This window comes from Vitis vinifera, chromosome 15 (assembly GCF_030704535.1).
Source record: "Vitis vinifera cultivar Pinot Noir 40024 chromosome 15, ASM3070453v1".
Lineage (NCBI taxonomy): Eukaryota > Viridiplantae > Streptophyta > Magnoliopsida > Vitales > Vitaceae > Vitis > Vitis vinifera.
In genome coordinates this window covers 17,659,909-17,685,593 of record NC_081819.1, presented here as the reverse complement: position 1 = coordinate 17,685,593, position 25,685 = coordinate 17,659,909, and the positions used below count along the sequence as shown (strand labels likewise).

At 31.4% G+C, this 25,685-nt stretch overlaps 2 protein-coding genes across 3 annotated transcripts; one reads left to right on the top strand and one right to left on the bottom strand.

Moving 5' to 3' along the window:
- Window positions 1–291: 291 nt before the first annotated feature.
- Window positions 292–10,965, bottom strand: LOC100265981 (Golgi SNAP receptor complex member 1-2). 2 transcript variants are annotated; one of them, XM_002280340.5, is made up of 6 exons: window positions 10,547–10,965; window positions 6,606–6,802; window positions 2,724–2,813; window positions 2,556–2,627; window positions 645–774; window positions 292–565 (listed from the first exon to the last, which is right to left on the bottom strand). In XM_002280340.5, exons 1-6 carry the CDS (start codon window positions 10,677–10,679, stop codon window positions 468–470), a joined length of 720 nt encoding a protein of 239 aa, XP_002280376.1. In that variant the 5' UTR covers window positions 10,680–10,965; the 3' UTR covers window positions 292–467. The 2 variants fall into 2 exon arrangements, with proteins under 2 accessions (XP_002280376.1, XP_059599129.1); XM_059743146.1 differs by having other exon boundaries at window positions 292–774; window positions 10,547–10,951.
- Window positions 10,966–21,581: 10,616 nt separating this feature from the next.
- LOC100260776 (auxin-responsive protein SAUR36) lies at window positions 21,582–22,842 on the top strand. Its single transcript, XM_002280351.5, has one exon. The coding sequence runs from the start codon at window positions 22,166–22,168 to the stop codon at window positions 22,682–22,684; it is 519 nt and encodes a 172-aa protein (XP_002280387.1). The 5' UTR covers window positions 21,582–22,165; the 3' UTR covers window positions 22,685–22,842.
- The last annotated feature ends 2,843 nt before the right edge of the window (window positions 22,843–25,685 follow it).

Here is a 25,685-nt window from a genome sequence, read left to right as displayed (position 1 = left end):
AAAAGTGACATAACAGCAAGTTAAGTACCTATCACCCACATGTACCACCAACACAGTAAATGTCTCACATGCCAATCATTAACCTAGTTTTTTTAGCACCCCCTGTGACACGGTAGAGCTAGAGAGCAAGGAGGATCAGGCTGGTCCGGGGGTGGGGCGGATAGCCGTAGCCATAAGAGATATGGTAGTGAAACACTGTCTCAGTTTCAGTGTTCCACTTGCAGATCACTGTCTTCTTTTTTCTCCCTCAAACCATTTTCTGGTACAATGTCAGTATACATGATTGAGGAGTTTAGAAGAGTAAATGCTTATGAAACAGAAAGAAATTTGTTGAATGATGGCACCACAAAAGGGTATCACCAAGTGTTAAAACAGTGAGCTTGATTTGTTATCACAAAACTACAGAAGCAAAATTCCCTAGGAAAGCACAATTGTTATAGTTCCAAAACAATAAATTGCATGTCTGGTCATTTTGAAAGCCAATAGATAATCAAGAACAACGTACAAGCCGCGATCACTGCAGAGAGAATGAGAGTATCTCTTGATCGCCGCCTCCTGATTGAACCTGCAAACATGATGTGCAAGATTAATGAAGGAACTTAAGAAGATTGATTTCAGTACCACAGATGACTTCAGTAATATACCAAGCAGGCCACGGATTATAGGGAACTTGTCACTTAATAGTTTCACTTTCCCTTGAAAATCCCCAAACAAAGTTCTTTGAGAGTTCAAGGCAGCCCTTGTCGTTTGAGCTTGACTAATCACATCATCTATCTGCACAAAAGTGAACCCAACATCACCACGTGGAAAAAGATTTTCAGCTTTTGGATAAAAGAGGATAGCAAATATCTTATTAGTTAAAAGTCAGTTTCTAGCCACACACCAACATGCTGTTGCTGCAATGGTATTCATAGAGCTCTCAAGGTTGACCTTATTTTAGAAGGTTGTATTGCTAGATATCCTTACAAGTAACCCTCACAAAAAAAAAAAAAAAAAAAAAAAAAGAACAAAACAACAACAACAACAACATAATAATAATAATAATAATAAAGCTAGTAAATCCAGCTCTACAAAAGGAAATTCAGTGTGAAATGGACCACCCACAAACTGATGTTGTGCTTCAAGCATTCCCTAAGTGGCTTTGTTTTTGTAGCCAATGACAAATAGACTATCATGACAAGGTTATTGCAGTGATAGATTAACCTATTACATCCACCAACATAAGCGTGATAGAATATGAGTGTGCGTATTGAGAGGGAGAGCACAATCATCTCAAAATTTCACCTCTACACAAATGATTAAGAACTTCATATGATCTAAGAATACAAATAATAATGGATTCACTTGAACTTTTCACAAAAATATTATTGCCCTTGCAAGAAATAACTTTACAAACAACACGACCATCACATGGCCTGATAATCAAGACAGTGGATGGTTGATGGTTAATCCAAGAGGTTTTCTGAGTTAGCCTTGTGTTCTATAAATCCAGCAAAAATAAGGGGAAAAAAGCCTAATTTTCTCTGACAGATTGTGTAAGAGAGTTCACTTTTAAGAGCCAAGGTTTTGAAGAATAAAAAAATAAACGGACAAAATTCTTGGTAGAGACCATGTATAAGATCTCTATGTCATTGCAACTAGATCATAGATATGTAAAATAGGGAGTTAGCTCTTCCAAAGAATGTCAAGAGACAATATATATAAATAGCAATACAACCACTCTAAAAATAACTCTCCTAGGGTAAAAAGATGTATATAATTTTATATTTGCTAACTAAAAGATTGGTGAAAGAAGTGGAACTAGCAATAAGCAATTTTTGGCAACCATTTAAGAGCCAATTTTCCAGATTTAAAACAATTTTTTTCTGGACCAGATCAATTTTAATTCAATTTGGGCACCCTACTCAAAGTCAAATGAAGCCAAGTTCATGCAACTACTTGGAAATTTTCAAAAAAAAATTATGTAAAAATCCAGTACCTCAACACATCATCATACAAGAACTGCAAAATAACTTTACTCCATTGTCCATTAGGTTTCAACAAATACTTATATCCTGCCAGCACAGTGTTGGCTGCATGAACCTTTTCTGTAATTCAACTTTATCTAAACCCATATTATCTGGTAAATCACTGGTGATTGTGTTTTTTCCTCACTACATGTCATTTTTAACCTATCATGGTCTTTGTAGCAATTTCAATTAGTTCACTAATTTTTTGATAGCCAGAAAAGAAAGATAAAAAGGTTAATAGTGCAGTAATTAGTCTTTGTTGCACATGACACAACCATCCTAGGCAATTTCGTTCACCAATTGAGATATAACCATCCTAGGCAACTTCTTTCATCTTATTCTCAATTGGTGTTACCTCTAAGCTTCAAACAAATGTAGTTATTTCTCCTTTTATCTTCTCTTGTATTGATACTCACCATCTCAAAATCCTAATTTCCTATTCCATTATGTCATATGAAACTGAGAAGAAGGAGACGAAGAAATCCCAGGGGAACTTTTCTTGCTGACGTATTTAAGGAGCAAAGAGGAGCAGCATTTAAGTCTTACATGGGATATGCTTCCATGGATAGCAGCCCTCTCTCGTAGTAACTGCATTCTAGGTGACATACTCCCAGATGCCTGCAAGGAAGGAGGATAAAATTGACCAAGTATTGAGAAAATATAACTATATAATAACAGTATGACAATATAATTTTCCATTTTAATCTTGATCACCTTGTATTCACTGATATCATCCCTGACAGAACTCAGAAGCTCTGCATGTTCCCTCATTGAGTTCATGTTTCCCTTGATCCGTCTAAATTCCTACAGAAATCTAGAGCATTTATTTCAAAGGAATAGCTGACATAAAGCAATTCATTACACAGTGATAAAATGCCTATTCTAGCGCTAAAATGGTTATGCCAAGGATGCAAGCAGCAGGGTACAGTTGAGAGTGTCTAATCAGTCAGTTAGAAAACCTAAAAAAAGATGCATTAGACTACCATATCAGTGTCAGTATGACCTAGAAACACCATGCAAAGAAATAAGAACACCAATTCTAAAGCCTCTTAAAATCTGCTAACAGAGCAAAAGAAAATTGCTTTTCAAGATTTTAAGTTGGGTCAATCAAATGCCAAGCAGGGGTGTTCTGAACAGTGTGAAATACAGCTAACAGAATAAAAATCAGTAGTGGAATGAGAAGAAAATGAACATATGGAAATGGTGGATTACAAAAGCAAAAGACTCTTCTTAAACCTTTTCTTTTTCTTTCATGATTCACAACAGAAACAAATTGGAAACTTTGGAAGCTTGAGCCTCATGATTGATACTATTAGTGTAGCTGCTTGAAAAAGGACATTTCCTTGAGAGTTGCTTAATCAATTTGATGAGAAAATGAAAGTCATCTGAACTGCTGACCATCCCTAGAAACATTCTGGAGATTTATGCTTTCAAGATAAAAAAATAAAAATAAAAATAAAAAAAGTAAAATTACATATGATACCACATATGCATCTAATAGATCAGAATTGTTTTCCTTCCAACTAACCATTCTTGTATGAACTATGCAAATAAAAATTATAGGGAAAAGTGTGTTTTGGTACACACTTCTGAAAAAACAATGGAAAACAGGAACCCACATTTATAAAATCCAAATATAATATATTCAACTGAAAATAATTAGGATTTCATGCACTTTTCTATTTTTTTTTCCAAAAGCGTATAGCAAAACACATTTTTCCCAAAAGTACATTTTTCAAAATCTGACAAAGAATAGATAATTGATGGTTTTATTGAGTTCTATGCTGCATTTTAACTGATTGTAGCTCCCACCTTGTCTCCTTTTGGGACTAGCAGTGCAGCTAAATTAACAGAGCATAATTTTTTTCTTTTTTGACAGGCAAAGATCATATATTTTAACACAGACTAGAGCATAACTCATGTTGTCACCTAACTAAAGCATGAAAAGACAAAAATATAACTAGCTTTGTTTTGCTAGAAGGAGATCAATTATGAAAATGGGAATCACCAAATCAAATGCTTTCCTCAAAACTTGAGATTCGCAATCGATAACAACCTTGTTGAAACACACCAACCCACCAACCTTGGTTCAACATGACAAAAATAAAGCTCAATTATAAGGCTCATGAACATAGCTGCACCCCGAGGCCCAGTGGACTAGAAGATTTTCTTTGACTCCAACTCTAAATATCATCCCTAGGTAGCCACCTGTTGGGAATTGTCCCAAATTCCTAATTAGTAAATATTCCTTTTTGTAAAGAATATTGTATAGAATATTTCTAGGTTGATATATTATTGTAATATTAGACTTCCTTATAGAATAAGGAAGGTTGTTGGAAATATCTCTATAAATATTCTAGGTCATGAGGGGAAAAAGTTATGAGATGGAGATGGGCCTATAGAGACTATACGAGGTGGATAGAGATGTGAGGAAGAACAGGAGGTACCTGGTGGAGCGAGAGGGCTCGTAGTAAGGTATGGATACAAGGAGTGGGGAAACATGGGATGTTTCGGGAACCCAATAGTTGTATCTGGTTTTATCCTCTGTAATATTCTCTATTGTATAGTGGAATTATTCTCTCTCATCCGTGGACGTAGGCATGGTTGGCCGAACCACGTTAAAACCTCGTGTACCGTATGTGTGATTGTTTTATCTTTGTGTTCTTGAACTAACATTGTTGGCATCAAAGCTTTCGCTGGCACTACAATTGGTATCAGAGCTTGGGTTGAAGATTTCTGGAAGAGTAAAAGATCACAAAGCACACAAGATGAAAACAAAAGGAATTTTCACTGAAGGTGGAGTCAATTGCTCTTTCGTGGTGATATGATACAAAAAGGTTTGTGTCATGGAGAGATTGAAGATTAACTTCATGTAATTTGGTCCAAGGTGGAGATTGTTGGGAATTGTCCCAAATTCCTAATTAGTAAATATTCCTTTTTGTAAAGAATATTGTATAGAATATTTCTAGGTTGATATATTATTGTAATATTAGACTTCCTTATAGAATAAGGAAGGTTGTTGGAAATATCTCTATAAATATTCTAGGTCATGAGGGGAAAAAGTTATGAGATGGAGATGGGCCTATAGAGACTATACGAGGTGGATAGAGATGTGAGGAAGAACAGGAGGTACCTGGTGGAGCGAGAGGGCTCGTAGTAAGGTATGGATACAAGGAGTGGGGAAACATGGGATGTTTCGGGAACCCAATAGTTGTATCTGGTTTTATCCTCTGTAATATTCTCTATTGTATAGTGGAATTATTCTCTCTCATCCGTGGACGTAGGCATGGTTGGCCGAACCACGTTAAAACCTCGTGTACCGTATGTGTGATTGTTTTATCTTTGTGTTCTTGAACTAACATTGTTGGCATCAAAGCTTTCGCTGGCACTACACCACCACCATTGCCAACATAACCTATCTAAGAGATTTGTCCCTCCTATTTTCTTCTAAAGAAGTCTAATTTCAGCTGTAAGCACATCTGCATAATTAAATACATAACTATACACGCAATACTTTAGGCTAGGCAGAACACCAGACCATGTTTAAGGCCTATTAAAAGTTAGGACAGATTCTGACTAGCTCAGTCCAAGGTGTGGATCACTGGATTGAGACCAGAAGAGTTAATTGGGCATCCCACTCCATTGTGATCAGTGCAGGTTTGAGATCCATACAATCAGGGTCGAATCAGATTCAGAGGAAAGATGTTAGAACCAACTCAGTTTCAAGTTGAGTTCAAATCTAGCCAGGTCACTGTCCAGTATTAGGTCTTTAGAAGTTCAAAGGGTTAGTGCCACCAATATAATCCTCTAATATGCTATGGAGGACATACATAGTTCTTTTAAAGTTGATGTTTATAGCCTTATTGCATTATGATTCTTGTGATCTTCCATGCAAAACAGTTAGGTAGATTTGATTAAATGTCTATTCTCTTCTCAATTGACTTTATTAGGATATTCATAGTAGCTGATCTTGTACAACCTAGCCTGAATGGGGTTGTTTGGTTACCTTTTTCTTAACTGATATATGCCCCCCTATTGCCAAGTGATTCTAACCGTACACTGTTATGTCTCTTATACCAAAAATCTCCACAAAGATACATATTTAGATAAGATGAGAGCACAGTGAGATAGTCATTGCCTGTACAGAGGCAAAAAAAAAGATGCAAGTATATATACTTATATTATGCGTGTCATTGCATCAGAAAAGCCTGACACTTATATGTAGATTCTAACTGCATTTTTTGAGAAGCTACCTTCAGCTCTTCATAATAAATATAAATTGGAAGAGAATTATATCAATCATGTTTGCTGTAAAGTATTAAGCATATATGCTATGCTCAAACATACAGCCTTTATATTTCACACTCTCTATATTAAAGAAAGTGTCTTAATTGATAAACAAGAGAAAAGGAGAAAGAAAAAATGATTACAATCTTGAAAAACTAATCCATATATGTAATAATGAGCAGTATATCATAGACACATTTAGGTGAGATTAATTTTACTTGATTCCTAGACACAGAACTTTCTGATATGCGTAAAGTAACTTAAAATATGACTGCTAGCAACTAAAATCACAGGTTCTAGAAGACAAACCTGGGTAAACTCATGAAGTATGTCTCTATGCCTTGCTAGCTTCTGAGTAACAGAAGTAGTAGGTGCAGCAGATGCAGCACATCGGCTCATAGCATCATTTGTATCAAGTAGCTTCTCAAGCAAGGATTGGATCTCCATTTCCATGGACTTCCATGACCTGCTGGAGCTAACAGTGGGTGATCCAGTGTCCACATATCCTGAACCGATAATAATATATCATCAGAAAAGCTTACATTCACCAAACTACTATCCAACTGAACCTTGGAGCTGTCTATGAATAACAATCAATGAGTCATAGTTAAAAAAAATTGATCAGGAAACAAATCTAATACCTATGTTTATTGATAATCCTGTAAGAGAAAGAGAGCAGATACACAGAGCACTGAAGTTACAGCTTGTGACATATTGGAAATTACACTTTGATAACACTCCGCAAACTTACATCTACAAAAATGGTTCAGATTTATGTCTATAAAGTTCAATTGAACCAACAGTCTTTCAACAGGAAAGATTCCGAAGATAACAGTGGGTAAGAAGAAGAACGAAAAAAATGACTTGAAACGACTTGCCTTAAGGTTCAAAAGACAAAAATCCAAAGGGGGTGTTCTATTCCAACTCCCCCACCGGATTATATATACACCCCCACTTCTTCTTTTTAAGTAGAAAGGGCATGTAGAAAGACCACACTGCCATCTTCTTCAACCTTCATCCACCTCACCCAAAACCCTAACCCTAACTCTTTCCCCTTCCTCTCCATCACTTTTTTCCCTTCCCAACCTTAATCTCATCTTCTTAGTTTTGAAAAAAAAAAAAAAAAAAGATAAAAGATGGGACTCCTGTAATAGCCAATTCTAGCAAGCCCTTGTCCACCTGCTTTAAGCTCTATCAAATCCCGACTAAAAAAGTAAAAACTTAAAAAAATAAGAAAACTGAACCACAACAAAGGAATTGCCATGAATGGCAACTATGGCTGCTCCAATTGCAACAACCATGAGATTAGGGCTAGGAATGGAAGAAAGTGATAAGAGGAAAGAGTTATGGTTACAGTTTTGGGTGAGGTGGATGAAGGTTGAATAAGAGTGCAATGCGGTCTTTTCACGTGCTCTTTTCTATTTAGAAAAAGAAAAAAAAAACAAAAACAAAAAGGGTGGGGATGTATATTTTGTCCAAAGGCGAGAACAAATAGAACTCTCCAGATCATCAAAATGGTATATAAAAGAAGCAAAGCCCCTGATAAACAGAAACAATTGCAGGTACATTGAACCGGCCACCATACTCCTCAAACAAAAAATCATAGCAAAAAACAGTGTGAAGACATGGTAATGACACTGTGAGACTGAAAAGTTGGTCAGGTGCAACTGAATAGTGACAATAAATAGTAGAAAATAGCTTCATGTCCAGCATGACAATACTTTGTGAAATGAACCTCTACATGCTATGGATATTCATGGAAAGAGTTATGATAATAAGAGGGGAGGGGGGAAGAGAGAGAGAGAAAGAGAGAGAAAGATGGCAATTTTTTTACCGGCAAACATAGCCTATGTGGATGATAATTGAACAGGCATATAACATAGCAACTATCTCTACCATTAGATTTATTATTTTGATGAACCAAAGTACAATATGCTGCCTTCCAAACTTGAAAAGAAAGGATTCTACTAGGTGATTGCTTCAAATTCTTCTCAATCTTCAATACATCTCCAAAGTCTCATCAATATCAAGGATAATGAGTCGATATCTGGCAAAATTTTAACTCTCAAGCCTCAATCAAATTTGGAAGGAGATTAAGATGATCTTCAACACCTCTACCATATTTTTACATCACCAAACATGTTTATGCACTTCATCATCATCATGCTTTTGCTCTCTTGACAATAGCAAGCTTTCCCTCATTGCAAATACCAATTTCCACATACATCCACCCCAAATCTAAGCCTGTTTAACCAGATTCAGGGTAGCAAATCAAACTCATCTTTCTATCTATCACATTGTTTCACTTGTCTCTGAAGTAACAAATCAATTTAAAAATCCTCTTGGTTAACTTTTATATTAAGGGACAACACTGTTTTTTGATTGGCAAAAGGATTATATATAGAAAGCACCAAAATAAAAAATGCAACAAGGTACGCATAAGCTATGCACATGCTTCCAAAAAAGGAAGGGACCACTATTGCAGACAATTGTCTCCATGATATCACCAAACATATCTCTTATGAAAGAAAAAAGAATGGTACACTTACAAGATGGAATATGCACTTCCTAATTAAAGCTACAAAAGAAGCTTAATTAAAGCTACAAAAGAAGTTTATTAAAGCTACAAAATAAGCTTAGACACCTAAAAAAGGCCATAAAACCATCAGATCAAGCTAGGCAGTCGTAAAGGAACATGTGCAAAGCCTCAAACTGAAACACCTTGAAGTGTGAGAAAGAAATCATGACTCAGCAAATTAGGCAATTTGCCTCACCTAACTTTATCGGTTCATATATGGATGGCATGCATCAGAGTCCATTTATAGTGGTGCAATTCACTACAATGTAGATTTGTAGACACGAACACGGGATCTCCAGCAATAATTCCGAACAACCAAAACCTTCGATAGAGCCATACACAGAGTCGGGATGGAGAATGGGAGTTGCAATCAAGATTAACAAAAAGGAAAGTAATGATTCACACATGGAAATGGAAGGAATCAAAATTACAATCATCACTGGAATAATTGCCGAATTATATGGACTTTTTCTTGAATATCATGCCTCCTCCCTTCGCAATTTTTTACTTCCCACTGATACAGGAACAATGATACCATCCCTTCTGGTTGAAATACGATAGAAATTTGGGGAATATGCATCCAAATGCTGAAAGAATTGCATTTCATCATAGCTGTCAATTCCTATCAAACAATGCGTGAGATTGCAAGAGTAAGATCAATACAATATGCGTCCCCTTTGTCAACACCTCAATCAGAGTTATCAAAAGAAGATGCAAAACCAATGCACTCTTCTAGACTATTCAACAACGATCATATCACCATCAAAACCACTAGTCTGTTGCACCTTCGACTACCCCATTTTTTCCTCTTTTATAAATATACCACACATATGTCCTCATGTGCCCCCTTATGTTGCAATCATAAATTTCTACGTCCTTCTGTCAATTTGACTAGGTCCCACACTTGGAGCTACCGCCAATTTTCAATGTCTATAATTCTATATCCTTCATCACTTATCCATCAAAACTATTAATCACTTGTAAACCAGATGAATAAATGGACCTAGATCTAGCTATTTCATTCAACAAGCTTTGCCAGCACAAGCCGTTAAGCAAAAAATTAGAACTTTTTGTATAAACTATGTAATAGACTCCAGTTGTTCACTATTCAAGAGATCTTGTTCGGGAGTTTATACCATTCATATGTAATACTTTAATCTAAGATTTCATTCCGTCCCTGTAAGGTCCAAAATAAGGAAAAGACAAGTGGTTCCACAACTCTACCACTCCGTGAATTCTGTTCCATTTAATCCCTACTTCATGACCACGAATTCCTGCTACTTCCCCTTCATGTTTTCCATCTATTCAAGAATGAACATCATCACAAACCCATTAACATTCGTCAAAGCTCTCAAATTGTCCGAAAATAACGTACCCAACCCCATTTCAGATCAGCAAAATCTCACAATTCTCCATTCCAATCTCATATTTGAATTCCCAAGCCACAATTTTCAAACCCAATTTGATTGCTGAAAAGACAGAGGAAAATAAACAAAACCCAAATTCCCAATTCATCAAATAACGACAATCTCACCCAAAACTTCAATCTCACTTATTCCCCATTTTTTTTTAAATCAGGGCCAGTAACCAAAATGCAATGCAAAAACAAACAATCACATAATCATTTTGAAAAGAAAAAAAAAAAAAAAACAGTAGAATGAGAAAAACGAACCTCCTTGGGTGAACCTAGCACCAAGCTTAGCATAAGAAGATAGCTTCACATCAAGATCCCCCTCGATCTTACGAGCCTCCTTCCTGAGTTCCTCCCAGCCCGATTCCTGCAAATCCAGATTCGGATCCATCATTGGGGTAGTGAATTTCGGATCCGGATCCTCACTTCCTCACTGGGTCTTCTTCCCTTTTTGCCTCTTTGAATGGACGGTTATTACAGTTGGGAATTCTCAATTCAATTCCACACCTGTGTATGCTTCTTCTTCGTTCAGTATTGTACTTGTCTCTGGTTTTTGGGTGAAAGGAAAACTCTACTATAAATCATTTCCTTTTTTTCTTCCTGTGTCTGGACTTTGGAGTGCAAGCATCAACTGATTATATTTCACATCGACTAGAAATCAAATCCTACCCGTCTGTAATAATAATAATAAATTAATTTTATAATAATTATAATGATAATAGTAAGGGATGTACTATTAAAAAAAACAATTATTTTCATAATTAAAAAAAAAACATGTTTAACAACTAAAAAATAAAAAATAATTTTTTATATTAAAAAGAATATTATATATACATTTAACTTAAACCCGAAAAATTTAAATTATTTATTTAACTAATAGTGAGTTTGAGGGGATGTTAAAGCTAATTATTTTATTTACTTATTATATTATAATTAATTTTTTAAGTAAAAATAAATTAATTTTTATTTCGTCTTATTATATTTGTTTAAACTTTAATAACGTCATGCCTATTTTTAAGAAAATCCAATAATAAAAAAATCTTCTCTTTTCTTCTTTTTTCTCTCGGAATTTTTTTTATTTCAAAATTGTATCATTGGATTGATGGGAGGCCTCATGTAGGGGTCTCCAACGGCCGGACCGGGCCATAAATAGGAGGCTCGCGGCCCAGCTCAGGCCGGGCCTATGGGCCCGTTGACTGGTCAATCGGCCGGACCGGGTAGGGCCATGCTAAAATGCTAGGTCCGCAGCCCGGCCTATGAGCCCGCGGGCTAGCGGGCTGAGCGGGGGGCTTTTTTAAATAAGCCAAAATGGATTTCAAAAATTTAAATTTTAAGGTTCTAACCAATTGAGCTACATTCCTTTAATGTTTATTAATTGAATATTTTTTTTAATACTTTTTATTTTTGTAGTTTTTTTTTAAAGGGGCGGGCCTAAGGACGGGCCTAAATTTAGGCCCGCGGACCGCCCCGCCCATAAACGGGATCGGGGCGGGCTTGGGCCGGGCCTGGCCTAAAGCGGGCCGCTGGCCGCAGGCTTTTTGGAGACCCTTAGTCTCATGTATCATATATTATATTTTAAAAAATATTTTTAAAAACTATTTTTTGAAACTATTTTTCAAATATAACCATAATCTTCTATAATTAAAATAAATTTAAAAAAAAAAACATAAAATTCGTAGTTTTTTCAAAAAAAAAAAAGAAAATTATAGTTGATGATTTTATTTGAAAAATGATATATTTGAAGTAATTTTAATTTTTTATTAAATTATTCTTTTCAATCATCTTTTAAAAAAATGGTTTTTGGATTTTTTTTTTTTCTTTTCTGTGTTTTTTAAAAAAGAAAATTTGGGTGAGGTTGTTGGTTGATCTACAAATGTAATATAAAGACCAACGACATACAATCCTTGTTGATACTAAAATTTAACTTGATTGTATAATGTTAAAATATGTGTCTATAAAAACTAGAGCTGCAAGCTGGCCCAACTTAGCAGCCCAAAAAACTAAGCAGGCTAACCCGCCTTCACTTGAATTGGGCTGAAATCGGAGAAATCACTGGGTTGGGCCGACATCCCAGAATTTTCATTATTGAAGTTTCCGTACAAAAATGGGGTATGGGCCTTATGGATTGCAATACACAAGCCCAATATCAAATGGGGTATGGGCCTTACGGATTGCAATACACAAGCCCAATACTCATATGGGGTATGGGCCTTATGGATTGCAGTACATAATTCTTTATGAGTATAATGTCGAACAAAAAAAAAATTTAATTTAATGTAACATCTAAACATAATTAATAGTGAATTTGTTTTCAAATGAGATGATTAAAGCCTTAACTATATAACAAGTAGCATTAAAGCTAAATCCAGGTTTGAGACATAGATGTGAACCCTAAGGTTATGTTTGGTTTTCGGAAAGTAATAAGGAAAAAAAATGTTAAAAAAAATTATATTCTTATGTTTAATTTGATCATAGAAAATACAAAATAAAAATCATATATAATTAAAATTGCTTTAAAATTTTGATGTTTTTAGAATATTTAATCTTTATATGGAAGACGAAAAATAAATAAAATGAGTTTAAAGTAATATATAAAATTAATTTATTAAATTTAAATCTATATATATATATATATATTACTTTTTATTTTCTTTTAATTTTTCTCTCTACTTTCTTTCTTTCAAAATTTCCTATGACCAAATATAAACTAAAAAAATATTTGATAAACCAACTTAATAACTTAAAATAAATTTAAGTATTTTTAATAAAATAACTTACTATCATAGCTTAAAGTTATAATGACTTTAAGTATTAAAATAATTAATTTATTCTTAATTCTAGTTTTTTTTTTTTTTTGTCTTATTTATCCATATCTAGTGATAATATATTTAATAACTATGACTTCACATTCATAATTCATAATAAAAATTTTTATTAATAAATATTAATTATAACTAATGGGGATAAATATATCAATTTAGTAACTTAAAATAAATTTAAAGTTAATTTTATCGAACAATATTAATACTTAAAGTAAAAAATAAATAATAAATTTTAAATTAACAACTTAAAAATAATATAAGTCAACTTAAATTATTAAGTAATAAATATTAAGTTTTTCCAAATGGCATTGTTAAGTTGCACCGCCTCGTAGTCAATTAGCTTTTAATTTTTCAGATGCTATTACTTAAGGGGAGACATATTAAAAAATTGGGTTAATTGGGATGGGCTGTAAATGTCTCTAAATGGGCCATCATTTCTTGGTAGGCCCCAAAAGCAATAAGCCTTATGGGCATATTGGATCTAAGCCCATGGACAAGTTTACTTTGTGCTCTAACAACTTGTGAAAATGACTTAATTTTATTTTTTTTTTAGAAAAACGAGAAATGAGAAATTTATGGCTTGACCATGTTTTCTAAAACTTGTTTTAAAAAACAAGTTTCAAAAAAACATAGTTTAAGGGTCCATGTTTTCCTTTAAAAAAAATAAAATTGATAAAAGAACTTTTATTTATTCTATAAAAAAACGTTTTTTTATTTCACTTTATTTTTAAAAACTGTTTTTAAAAAAACAATGGTCAAAACAGTATTACAAAATTTTAAAAACAGTTTTTTTATTTTTAAAAACAAAAAACTATTTTTAAATCACATTATTATAAGATTATATGTCATATTTTGTAAACTAACAATTTAAAAATTGGGAACCAAGGCCAATAGACCTTATTAAAATGATATGATGCATGGCTGTCTCACTATCTCCCATCGTGATCACAGAAAGCTATGGATTCCAACTTTTCTGATTTGTAAATGGTTAGCATCACTATCCATCGTATTCATAATTAATTCAAGGAAGAAATATCGTTCAGAAGTTGGAATTTGTGTCATTTGAATGCAATTCGCTAGAAGGGTCTTGATTTCGATTTTGGAAGAGTCTTTCAATTTTCATAGCCTTATTTCAAGGGCATGATGTCAAGTTAAATGTAATTAATGGCTATGAGTTGAACCCATCTGTCATCAACTTTCTTGGGTGATTACTAAGGAAGGTCTTGCATAATTAAATAAAAATGTAGAAAATTAAATTAAATAAAATAAAAATAAACTTAAAATGAGAGATTTTTTTATCCAATTTTTACAATAAAGTATTGAATTGGATTTTGAATATCTTGTTTGAAAATTAATTGATCAATGATAGTGATAGATCAAACGTTTTATAGTCTTTGACTTAGAATAAAAATATCAGTAATCACATATATATCAGTAGATATTTTAATATAAAATATCGATTGACCTAAAATTGATCAAAACCTGTGAAAATATAAAACAAAATTTTTAGAAATGAAATTAGAAGTATAATAGATATTTTAAAGTTATTTTGTTAAATAAATTAATATATATAGATATAAGTGTACATTGATTATTAAATTACATCAAATATTATTCAATAATAATATTATGATATTTGATTATAATATATAAATTTTTTAATATTTGATTAATATATTAATGATATTAAAAACGTTTTTCTATTCAATAAAATGAAAATTTTTATGTAATTATAAAATAATTCTAATTAAGTCGTTGTTTAAAATATTGATTTAATATTTTATGTATATGCAAACTTTTTAATATATATGTATATTAGAACAATTAATAAGGGGCAAATTTGCCCCAATGGTAAGGTGGGTACTAGCCAACCTTTTGGTTTGGGGTTCTCAACTCCCTTAGGGAGCAAAGAAACAACTCATTTTTTAGCTTTGATCGGGTCAACGCTCCATATTGACTATGATGACTTATATTCAAACTTAAGAATGATCAAGAATGGCGTTCTTTGGAATATATGACTTACGCTCCTTTAGGTTCTTTAAATTTTGTGGGTGGTGTAGCTATCAAGATTAATACAGTCAATTGTGTTTATCTTATAAGTTGGTTATCGTACCTTAGTAATCTTTCCCTTAACATAAGACTCATATAATCATGAATTTGATACTAATTATTGAATCGTGTTTTTGATCATATCATCTAAAAATCAATTGATATTTGATAAATTTAGATCAAACATTTTAGGATATTTAACATTATCAATCATTTAGGAAACTCAATATTATTTCCCAACATGCTCTATTCAAGAAGATTTTGTATATTCTCACATGACATTTACCATCGAGTTCTAGATCTCTTTGGGTCAAATATACATTTCTATGAAAAACAAGATAGTAAACAATGAACTAAATAAATATTAATAAAATTATTATTACAATAATAAATTTAATTAATTAGTATAAAAAAAATTAATCATCGAAAGCATTTGAGTCAATGCAAAAGTTGGATTGGACACCATTTATTTTGATTTTTGCATCAAGAATCCTCAAGTCCCAAAATTTTGGGTCAAAATTTCACATTTATATTCCTTTTTACATTGGAGATAGGGAATACATTCAAATAGAAAGAGGGAGGGAAGAAAAAAAAAAAGGAAGGTCAACCATTTCAATGTGAATTCTTAAAGTAAACTCAACATGTGATTATAATAAAAAAGCATGCCTTCCACGCTAGTCTCAAAAACATATAAACAATATTATTATTATTATTATTATTATTTTTATTATTTTTATTATTATTATTATTGTCAAAAAAATTATATTTAGAATTTAATCAAATTTGTTTTTCCCTTCATTAGGTTCGAATCTCCACCACGTTGTGTCGACCAAGGAAATGTACTATATTTTAATTGAAGATGAAAAACAAATGTAGGCTACCTTAATTTTATATTCAATGGCGGATGAGCTCACAAATTAATTAAAAAAAATACTTTATAATAAAAATGGACACATAATAAATTAATTTTATAAAGCCTTTGGACGGCGCCTCTTGGTCAGGGATGGCAGGTACAGGTTTTGGTACAAATGATTGCGACGTTATATCATAATAAATATCTACAAATGGTGTTGGGAAATCACTTTTCTCTAATATTTTATAAAATAAAATTTATTTAAAAATCTAAAATATTTTTATATATATTTTAAAAATAAATTTCATATCTAATATCTTATTTTTAATTATTTTACATATTTATATAATTAATTTTTTAAATAGTATGAAATTTTGATCTCATGGATGACCATGCATGACGTGGCATTTAGCTAATCAACATTTGGAATAATCCCACAGGCCACATCACATACTCAAACTACATTTTTATTTTTTATTTTTTATTTTGTGAAATTTTGCCAGTTGGCTTTGATTTTCCAATAATGGTATATTGATTATAATGATTGGTCATGGAGTGAGGTGGTGGTATTCACCTAATCATTAAAAGTGAAGTAGATTTCAAAACCACCCCCACCCCCCCAACTGCTACAGTTGGTAGTGTATGTACTTTTCTTTATCTCTCGATCATTAATTTCATGGTTCTTGGTCTATAATGCAAGCTTAATCATACTCATATTCCTTCCACTTCAATGGAAAGCTAAGTACAATGATTAAACCTTAGTCATATTCATATTTCTTCAACTTCAATAGAAGCCTAAGCACAATGATTAAAATGAAAAAAAAAATGATTTCTCAACCGTCGTTTACATCATGATAACATCATTTAAGTAATGTTTTTTTTAGTAAAAATTTAAAATATCTTATCAGCCTCACGGTGGTTTTAGAAAATATTTCTAATTTTTCAAATATTTAGAATACAAAAATTTTTAAGTATTAAAAATTTTAAAACACGTCCTAAAATCGTTGTCAAACGCATTATAAGATTCTGTTTGATAGTGATTCTAAGAAATGTTTATAATATTTTTAATATTTAAAATTTTTTATCATTCAAGTGTTATAAATATTATAAACGCTTTCTAAAATTACTTCTAAACGCACTTTTAAATCAATTTCAAGACCATGTTTGAATTTGCATTTGATAACTAGATTGAATCTGGTGGCTTTTTCTTTTTTTTTTTCCTTGATCCATTTTAAGGCCATTTTTGGTTCTTTCAAAAATGTTCAACCAAAACTTTGATATTTGCTGTGTGAATAAAAGCTTTAATACAAAGATGTTAGTTTAATGACATAAAAATAAAAACAATTCATATAAAGATATATAAGGTTTTAACTTAATTCGATTAACCATGCCTATGTCCACATATGATAATACAATTATTAAGTTCTCCAAACATCTCATATTTCCCTTATTATTTATATCTACACTTCGAATCACAAGTCTTTTCTTTGTCCGATGTTTTCGATTCTTCCTTATATTTCTCTATCTACTTTCTTATATTTACTTTGTCGGATATTTTTAATAACTTTTTTTATTTTATAAAAAAATCTAATATTATAATAATATATTAATATATACAATATTTTATAAAAGAATAATGCCATATTGGAGGTATTGTTTTAGTTCATACTATAAGATCTTGCATATTCTATAAAATTTTGATTATATGAACAATTTTATTTTAATCCTGATTGTAATTTATCGTCCATTTTTTTTTTGTATAAAAGATATTAAATAATCTAAAATTTATAAATCTAACCTCTCTTATATTTTGACTTGAAAATTAATCCATTTTTAATATAAACATCTTTAATCATTTCAGTTATTTACATACAAAATTTTAAAGGAAAAAGTTATTTTTACCTAAATATACATATATATGAGAGCGTTTTTGTAAATAAAAAAAAAATTAAAAGGTGAAAAGTTACATTTCCAAATTTGAGTATTTAATGACCTTTTTAATCAAATAACTCAAAATTAAAAGCAAAAAATTAAGGGGTTGTTTTCTAATTTAGAAAATATAAATAGTTTTCTTAGAATTTGTTATTAAAATAAAAATAGTATTTTTAGTTATTTTTATAAAGTTTTATAAATAATAATTTAAAAATAGAGAATATTTTGAAAATTTTTATTTTGTATATAAATATACATTCCTATAAAATAAGTTAGAATTTTTTCCTAAAAAAATTATACCCTAAAATAATTGAGAATTGATTTTGAATAATACATTTATTTATTTTTATCAAAATTTTAATTTTTTATATTACTTATTTTATAAATTATTTTTATATATTGAATAGAATAATAAAAAAAATTATTTCTAAAGTTTAAATATATTAATCATGAATAGTGTTAAATTTAAGAGAAAATTTAAATTTTTTTAAATATAAAAATATTAGAATATAATATAATTTTTATTTTAAACATTAAAAAATAATCTATATTCAATTTTATTTTTTATTCATTCTACAAAATAAATATAAAAAAACATAACATATTGGATATGTTATCTTAGGATATCATGTTTATTGGATTTAATATTTAAGGATATCATATCTCATTAAAAATCATATATTAAGATATGCATTTCTTATTATTGAAGTTAAATTTAGGTGCCCAAGAGAGTTGACCCAACCCAATAAATAAGAGAAATAAGAAGAGCAATTTCTAAGAGTTTTAAAACTGAAACTGTCACAATTAAATAAATAAATAAAAGTTTTTTTTTTCTTTCTTTCTCTTTGAATACAAAAGAAACATACACTTTTCATTTTTTAAAAAGTCATTTTACGAAGTTTTTATAATTTTCCTCCGTGAAAAGGAAGGTAAACTCTTGTCCGGTAAGAAAAGAAGGGTTCACATATTTGTAGTTCTATTTATAATATAACTTGAAACCTTATTTTTCATCACTTATAAAATAAAATATGATATGATAAGATATACATATCTTATCCTATCCCGTCAACCAAATATAACCTTAAAATATCATCCTTAGTGAATTCTGTATTATATAATAAATTTTAAATTATATAAACAATAACATCCGTACAAAATAGAATGTATTAATACCCCCATCCCCTACAAACAAAAAGAGATTATCACAATCTCACTTTATGCTTAAAGTGAAGATAGAGTTAATAATAATATATAAAAATAAAAAAATAAAACCCATGACCCCACCTTTTAGGGGGACCAACATATCCCATATATTGTCCTTGTGTCCTTGTGCCCTTTGTGTTTTCCACTTCTCACCCATGCCAATACACTTTTTCCACAACAGGGTAAATTAAAAATTAAAATCACTATCTCATTGTCACTTTTGTCAAGATTTGTTTAGCTTTGTTCACTTTAATAGGTCATATGCATATATGCTCTACACATAATTTGTTTGTCCACATTTCAAAAGCTAGGTTTGAAACAATTGGAAAAGTAGCTTTGGATGTGGGTTACTAGTGTCAACCAAGTATTGGAATCAAAGTTTTCAACTGGTAGTTGGCATATTGAATTTTATCTCAATCTTGAAATGTCTGAAAAAAGGATTAAAAAGAAAAAGTAAGTTTGACTTTAATAATTTCATTAATAAATAGTTTAACCATTCAAATAATAAAAAATAAATATCTTTGATTATTTGTGCCATGCATAATTATTAGGGTTAAATCCCTTGTTCTACATTTTACCTTATCATATTTAAAACCCGACATTTTGCCCTTAATCACAAATCTTCGATAAAATTATACATAAAAAAATTGATCATTTTTGTACTTTAATTTGAATACTAATATAATATTAAGTAAAATCAATTTTAAATTGTTAATCTTAAAGTGAAATTTCTTAAATATTTTTAAAATATAATAATTATCAGTTCTGAATTTTTATTTTAAAGAGATTTTCATATGACTATGCGTAATTTTTACATATAACTACGAAGTGTGATAATATTGAACTTGGGTAATAAATGTGCATTTTAACAAATCTAGAAAACAAAGTCTTGAGTTTTAAATATGGGAGATAAAGCGTAAAATCCGTCCGAGATTGAGAAGTTAAAATGTAACCTTAAATTTTTTTATTGATATTAAATTAATATTTCTTCCACTTTTAAGAGACTCCACTTTATATCATTGTATTATTGTTGTTAAAACCAATGAATGTTAAAAGTTGTGATATGATAACTTAAATAAATTAATTTAATTATTTTTTTGGGCCCAACAAATGGGTTAGTCAAATAAAGATAATTCAATATAAAATGTTTTTAAAGTTCCACCACAATCTATGGTGCTAGTAGTTGCCAATTTTGTACCAAACGCCAACCTCCATCATCCACACGCCATACATCTGTCCTTTTGGTCCCCATTTTTCTGCTTTCGGTTTTTCTTCCAATGTCAAAGATTTTGATTTTCAAAGCAAAATTTTGGGTGTTTTGTACTAACCCAAATCACTAGATTTCATGCTGGGACTTGGAAATTGAAGCCTCTGAAAACAACAAAAACATTGATTTGATTTGTCTTCTGTTTTATTTATTTTCAAAAGCTTGTTCATATTTTCATTTTTCTGGACCGGTTGGGGAAAAGAATAAAGGACAGCCCATGGTCTCCTTCCGGGAAAAAGTGGGCTGGGCCTACCACTTTTGGAAATTGGCATCACCTGGGCCCACATATTTTTCAGCACCGTTTGTAGACGACGTCGTACGGAGTGCGTACGATATGTACGGAAATGAGTATTTAAGGTCAAAGGCGCCGGAGTCCATTTTGATCAATTGATTTATTGAAGGAGATTTTATAGAGTGTTTTTCAGGTGCACTGAAGAATGGTCCACACCATTCTGAATTTAAAGTCAAACGTTTATGCTCGTGGAGACACGTAACGGTTTGGAATATTTATTATTTATATAGTAAATATGGATGTTAGGCGGATAACCCTTCGTCCGTTTAGATGGATGCGGGTCCCACTGCATTTAATTATTCATTTTGTTTGGAAAATGGGACCCGCGTGTTAGCCACGTGTCGGCAGAAAGAAGGAGGTTGCAGGAGATTAATGTATTCGTGCAGTACGATAATTATCGGAGACTAGCCTTTTGGTCTTTTGACGGCATTGTCACGTATTTGAAAAGTATACGTCGTTAGGTGTAGAGTTTCTCCGAAATCTCTCTAATTTAGTAATTTTCTACTTTGAAACCATTTTCTCTCACTCCAAATGCAAGCCAGGATTCCACGAAGCACGCTGCCGACTGTTTTCAAAATTGATTTTTTTTGTTTTTTTGTTTTTGTTTTTGTTTTTAAATTCAGACTAAATAATGTATTTAACAATTTTTAATTTAAAAATATTTTAACATAAAAACTAGTTTAGGAATAATCTAATTTGAAATTCCTATTTTAGGGAATAATTTTTGAAAATCGTTGTAAATTCTAGAAAACAAATTAATTTAATTTCATATCTATAAAAGTCAATATCTTTAAAGGAAATTAAAATATTCCAAATAATTAAATAATTCCAACCTTTTTCTATTTCAAGAGATGTAGATGACATATTTTTCTTCCGCCCATTTGAGAAGAAAGTATTCTATGTGTACGGATGAAATTATTCCTTTATGGTTTGTTTTAATTAGATAAGAATTGTAATGGCAGGCTACTCATCTTCGCAGGAACTCGCATCTGGCCGTTGCTTCAGCTGACCTTTGACTTATTTGATCGTATACTGTTCTAAGTCTCCAACGCGTGCCGACCAAATCACAGCCGTGTGTCTCGCTATAAATCTCTCTACCTTCCTCTTTGTTTCAACTCTCACAATATTCTCCTCTTCCACCGCCACCGCCGCGATAGCCGCAACCTACGCCACCTCCACTGCCAACGTTAAGTGTTGACGGAGAGAAAGGGTTTAAGACAAAAAGGTGTGGCTTACTTTATTTATTACATCTTCATGAGATACTTCTTCTGCGAAACTAGTGATCAGCAACATGTCCAACATCCCCACCTCTCTCTCTGAAGTCTGTCTCACTCTCTTCCGTCTCGCCATGTCTGTTGCAGATCCATGGCCTTTCTCCTGAGCCAAATACCTTTTCATTTCTTTTGAAAATTCTGGGAATTTATAGTTTCTGAACTTTTCTCTCGCATCAAATACTTACACCATGAGAAAGATCAGGGGCTTCAAACTAGGAAAACGGGTCGTCAAGTTCTGCGGATGGTTTTTCCGGCGAAGCCGAAACCCATCTGGGTACCACCGTCTCGGGCAATCGACCGGCAAGACCAAGACCATTTCTCGACTCTGCAACTGGGGTCAACGTCTCAAAACCAAAGCCAAGAGGATATGTTCGTTGAACCCGGGTCCGGCTTGTTTCTCCGGTTACCTTCCGGTGGGTGAGGAGATGCCAGCGGCGACGGTTCCGAAAGGTCATCTGGCGGTGTACGTGGGTCAAAAAGACGGCGACTTCCAGCGAGTCCTTGTGCCGGTGATATACTTCAACCACCCATTGTTTGGTGAGTTGCTGAGAGAATCCGAGGAGGAGTATGGGTTTCAGCACCCAGGTGGCATCACCATACCTTGCCGGATATCGGAGTTCGAGAGCGTACAGACGAGGATCGCCGCCTGTCAGGGCTGCCGAAAAATGACGTGGAGGCGGCACTACTCAGCTGGTTGCCATTATTGACGATGATGATGATGATGATAAACTTCTTATTAAGATATTGATTCGCTAGTAATTTTGTTTTAGCCTTTTTTTTCTTGATATTTATTTTGTTTTCATTTTCTCTTTTTAATACATGATGTAATACTAGTTGTGAGTATATGTAAAGATTTTTTCTTGAACCCTCGCCATTAATAAATTGATTAACGATAAGATTAGAATATGTTTGGTAGTAATTATAAAAAAAACTTTTAATATTTTTAATACTTAAAATTTTTCATCATTCAAGTATTATAAATATTATAAATGCTTTCTAAAATCACTCCTAAACCCATTATTAAGAGATTAATTTTATTTAAATACAAGTAACTCTAATGTTAATTTTATTGGTCATCTCTTAGGTTTTTTTAAACCAATGAGAAGTATTGAATTAAAATTATTTAAATTGATTTTTTTTTTCTAAATTTAATTTAAAGTTGAGTAATGTTAAACTTTATGATATAGTTGAAGATGTGTGTGCAATAGTAATGGTGACCACAAGGGTCTTAATCGGCATAAATGGTGGGGGTAGTGGAGAATCTACGATGGGAATCACTCCTATATGTGAATAAAGGGAGTCCCCACCCCCCACTAGTGATTGTTGAATGTGTGAATGGTTCAATTTTGGGATCTTGATGTGGTACATACCCTATCACCCCTACTCTCAATAAAAATGTTTTATTAAAATTATTAAAAAAATATTAAATAATGAGATACCCATATTTGAAAAAATAATTTTCAAGTATTGAACTTTATTTTAACATTTTTATATCATTAATTTTTTATCCTAAAGTGTTAAAGTTTTTGTCCAAAAGAGTTATGTTTCATAATAAAATATTTATTTTATTATTAAAAAAAAACTGAATATAAACATGAATTAAATTTATTATCTTTAAATCTATTTTTTTTTCTTTTTCTATATATTTTCTCTTTGTTTTATTTATCTCCCATTTTTTCTTCAAACTTTCCCAAAACCAAATAAGTTGGATCTTTTAATATTTTATTTCTTTTTTTTTTCCTTTGAATAATTTCATCCTCCATCTTATTCCCATTTATGAAAACAAAATTAAAGATATTCCACTGAAAAACTATTAAATAATTTAATAATTTGATAAGATGGTGAGAGTGGAATCTAAGTTCAAGTAAATAATTTTAAAGGATGAAGAGAGTGCCTTTAACCCTTTTCATCATTAAAATTGGAAAGCAAAGAAAAGTTCTATTCCTGCAAGGCTGCAACCAATCAATTCTCTGCTTGTTGGAAAAGTGTTTGGATGGGAGGAAAATGACACTTCTTCTTCAACCTCCCTTACCTCATTATTGATGTACAATGTAGAATGTAACCCCCTTTCTAAAAAAAATGTACGATTTGGATATGCCCCAAACCCACCCCACAATCCATGGCTTTAGTTGGTCAAACACGACTCTCTTGTATACATACATATGGAAAAACCTTCACGAAAACTTTCCATGTTTGTTGGGGGAAAATAAGTGGAAAAATGTGTAGCATAGAAAATAGGGAGATAAAGGACAAGAGAAGAAAAATAATTAAAATTATTTTAAATTAAAAAGAGTTTGTCAAAAAATATTTTTAAGAACAATTTTCTATACTTAAAAATAAAAACCTGACTTTTCAAGATTGAAAATGTATTTAATAATTTTTGATAGAAAATAGTATTTATGAATTTGTTTTAGAAATAAGGTTTTTTTTTTTCCTGATAATATATTTTAATTATCTATTAGAGAATATTTTGAATAATAATCATATAAATATGAAAAATGATTTTAGGTGGTAATTTTTGTTTGATTGAATAAAAAATGTCAAAATATTTGATTTTTTCTATTAAGGTAAAATTAACATGTTAATATCAATTAAGATAATTGAAGTGAATTTGCTATTAATAGGTTTAGTTTAGTTATTTTGATTGATATCAATATGGTACTTTTAACCGAATATAAAAAACAAAATATTTTGACTTTTTATATTAAGCCAAAAAAACAAAACACTATCAACTTTTCCTAAATAGAAAAAAGTACTATATTAGTTTTTCTTTCATTTTTAATGTTTAACAGATATAAAATATTATAAAAACAAACTATCTAATACTTAGTACTATTAAATAATATTTAGTTTTAAGTTATATTTAAAATTAATTAAAAACAAATAAACACCCAACACAGATCGGACAAAACTAATATAACAAGTTGCTCTATATTGGACCCATTACAAACAAGGGGAAAAAAAAAAAAAACCATTTTCATACCTTATGGACTTGGTTTCATTTGAAGGAAATATCCACTCGCATGCCAAGCCTTCACCACTATGCCCTAGAAAAGAGGGTTGGGCTGGTGGGGGGTTGTGTGAACTAGGAAGGTGGTGTGGTATATTAATGTTTTATTTAATTGGGTGGTTAGGATAATTTGATGAGTTTGTAGCTTGGAAAGAATGTGTCATCTTCAATGGAATAATGGCGAAGAGATGATTATCTTTCCGGTTTGCCATTTGGGGATGTCTTTGCTCAATCAAGATGTGCAAGTGATGGCTTGTGAAAAGGAGGGCCACTTCAAATTTTGAGAAGTTGAAACTTGAAGGAGTCCACAACCATTCATTGCTTAGGCTTTGTTTGGATGAACACAAATTTAAAACTTGCCTTGAGTTTCATTACCTTATGGGTGTTTACTAAATTTTAAGAAAATGAAATGGAGGAAAAGGAAAAAGAAAAAAAAAGGGAAAGGAAATAATTGAAATTGAAAATAGAATTAAAATTAAGAATTTTGATTGAAATGTTTATGAAATTATGAGGAAAGAGAAAAGAATGAAAATAATTGATTTTAAGTTATTTAATAATTATAAAGAGTTTGATCATATTACGACTATGAAAAGTCATCGTTCTTCAGAGTTTAGTTCATCATCGCCTTTTTTGTCAAAAGTTCCTAACTTTTCGACTTTATGTCGAGTAAGATAAGGGTAAGGGTACATCAACTTCAC

What these genes read in the sequence shown, in the direction of transcription:
- LOC100265981 (XM_059743146.1), bottom strand. Translation starts at nt 10,679, where the DNA reads ATGATGGATCCGAATCTGGATTTGCAGGAATCGGGCTGGGAGGAACTC. An exon ending in TACTTCATGAGTTTACCCAG is followed by an intron (nt 2,814 to 6,605) that starts GTTTGTCTTCTA and finishes AGATTTCTGTAG; the next exon opens with GAATTTAGACGGATCAAGGG. An exon ending in ATGATATCAGTGAATACAAG is followed by an intron (nt 2,628 to 2,723) that starts GTGATCAAGATT and finishes CCTTCCTTGCAG; the next exon opens with GCATCTGGGAGTATGTCACC.
- LOC100260776 (XM_002280351.5), top strand. Translation starts at nt 22,166, where the DNA reads ATGAGAAAGATCAGGGGCTTCAAACTAGGAAAACGGGTCGTCAAGTTC.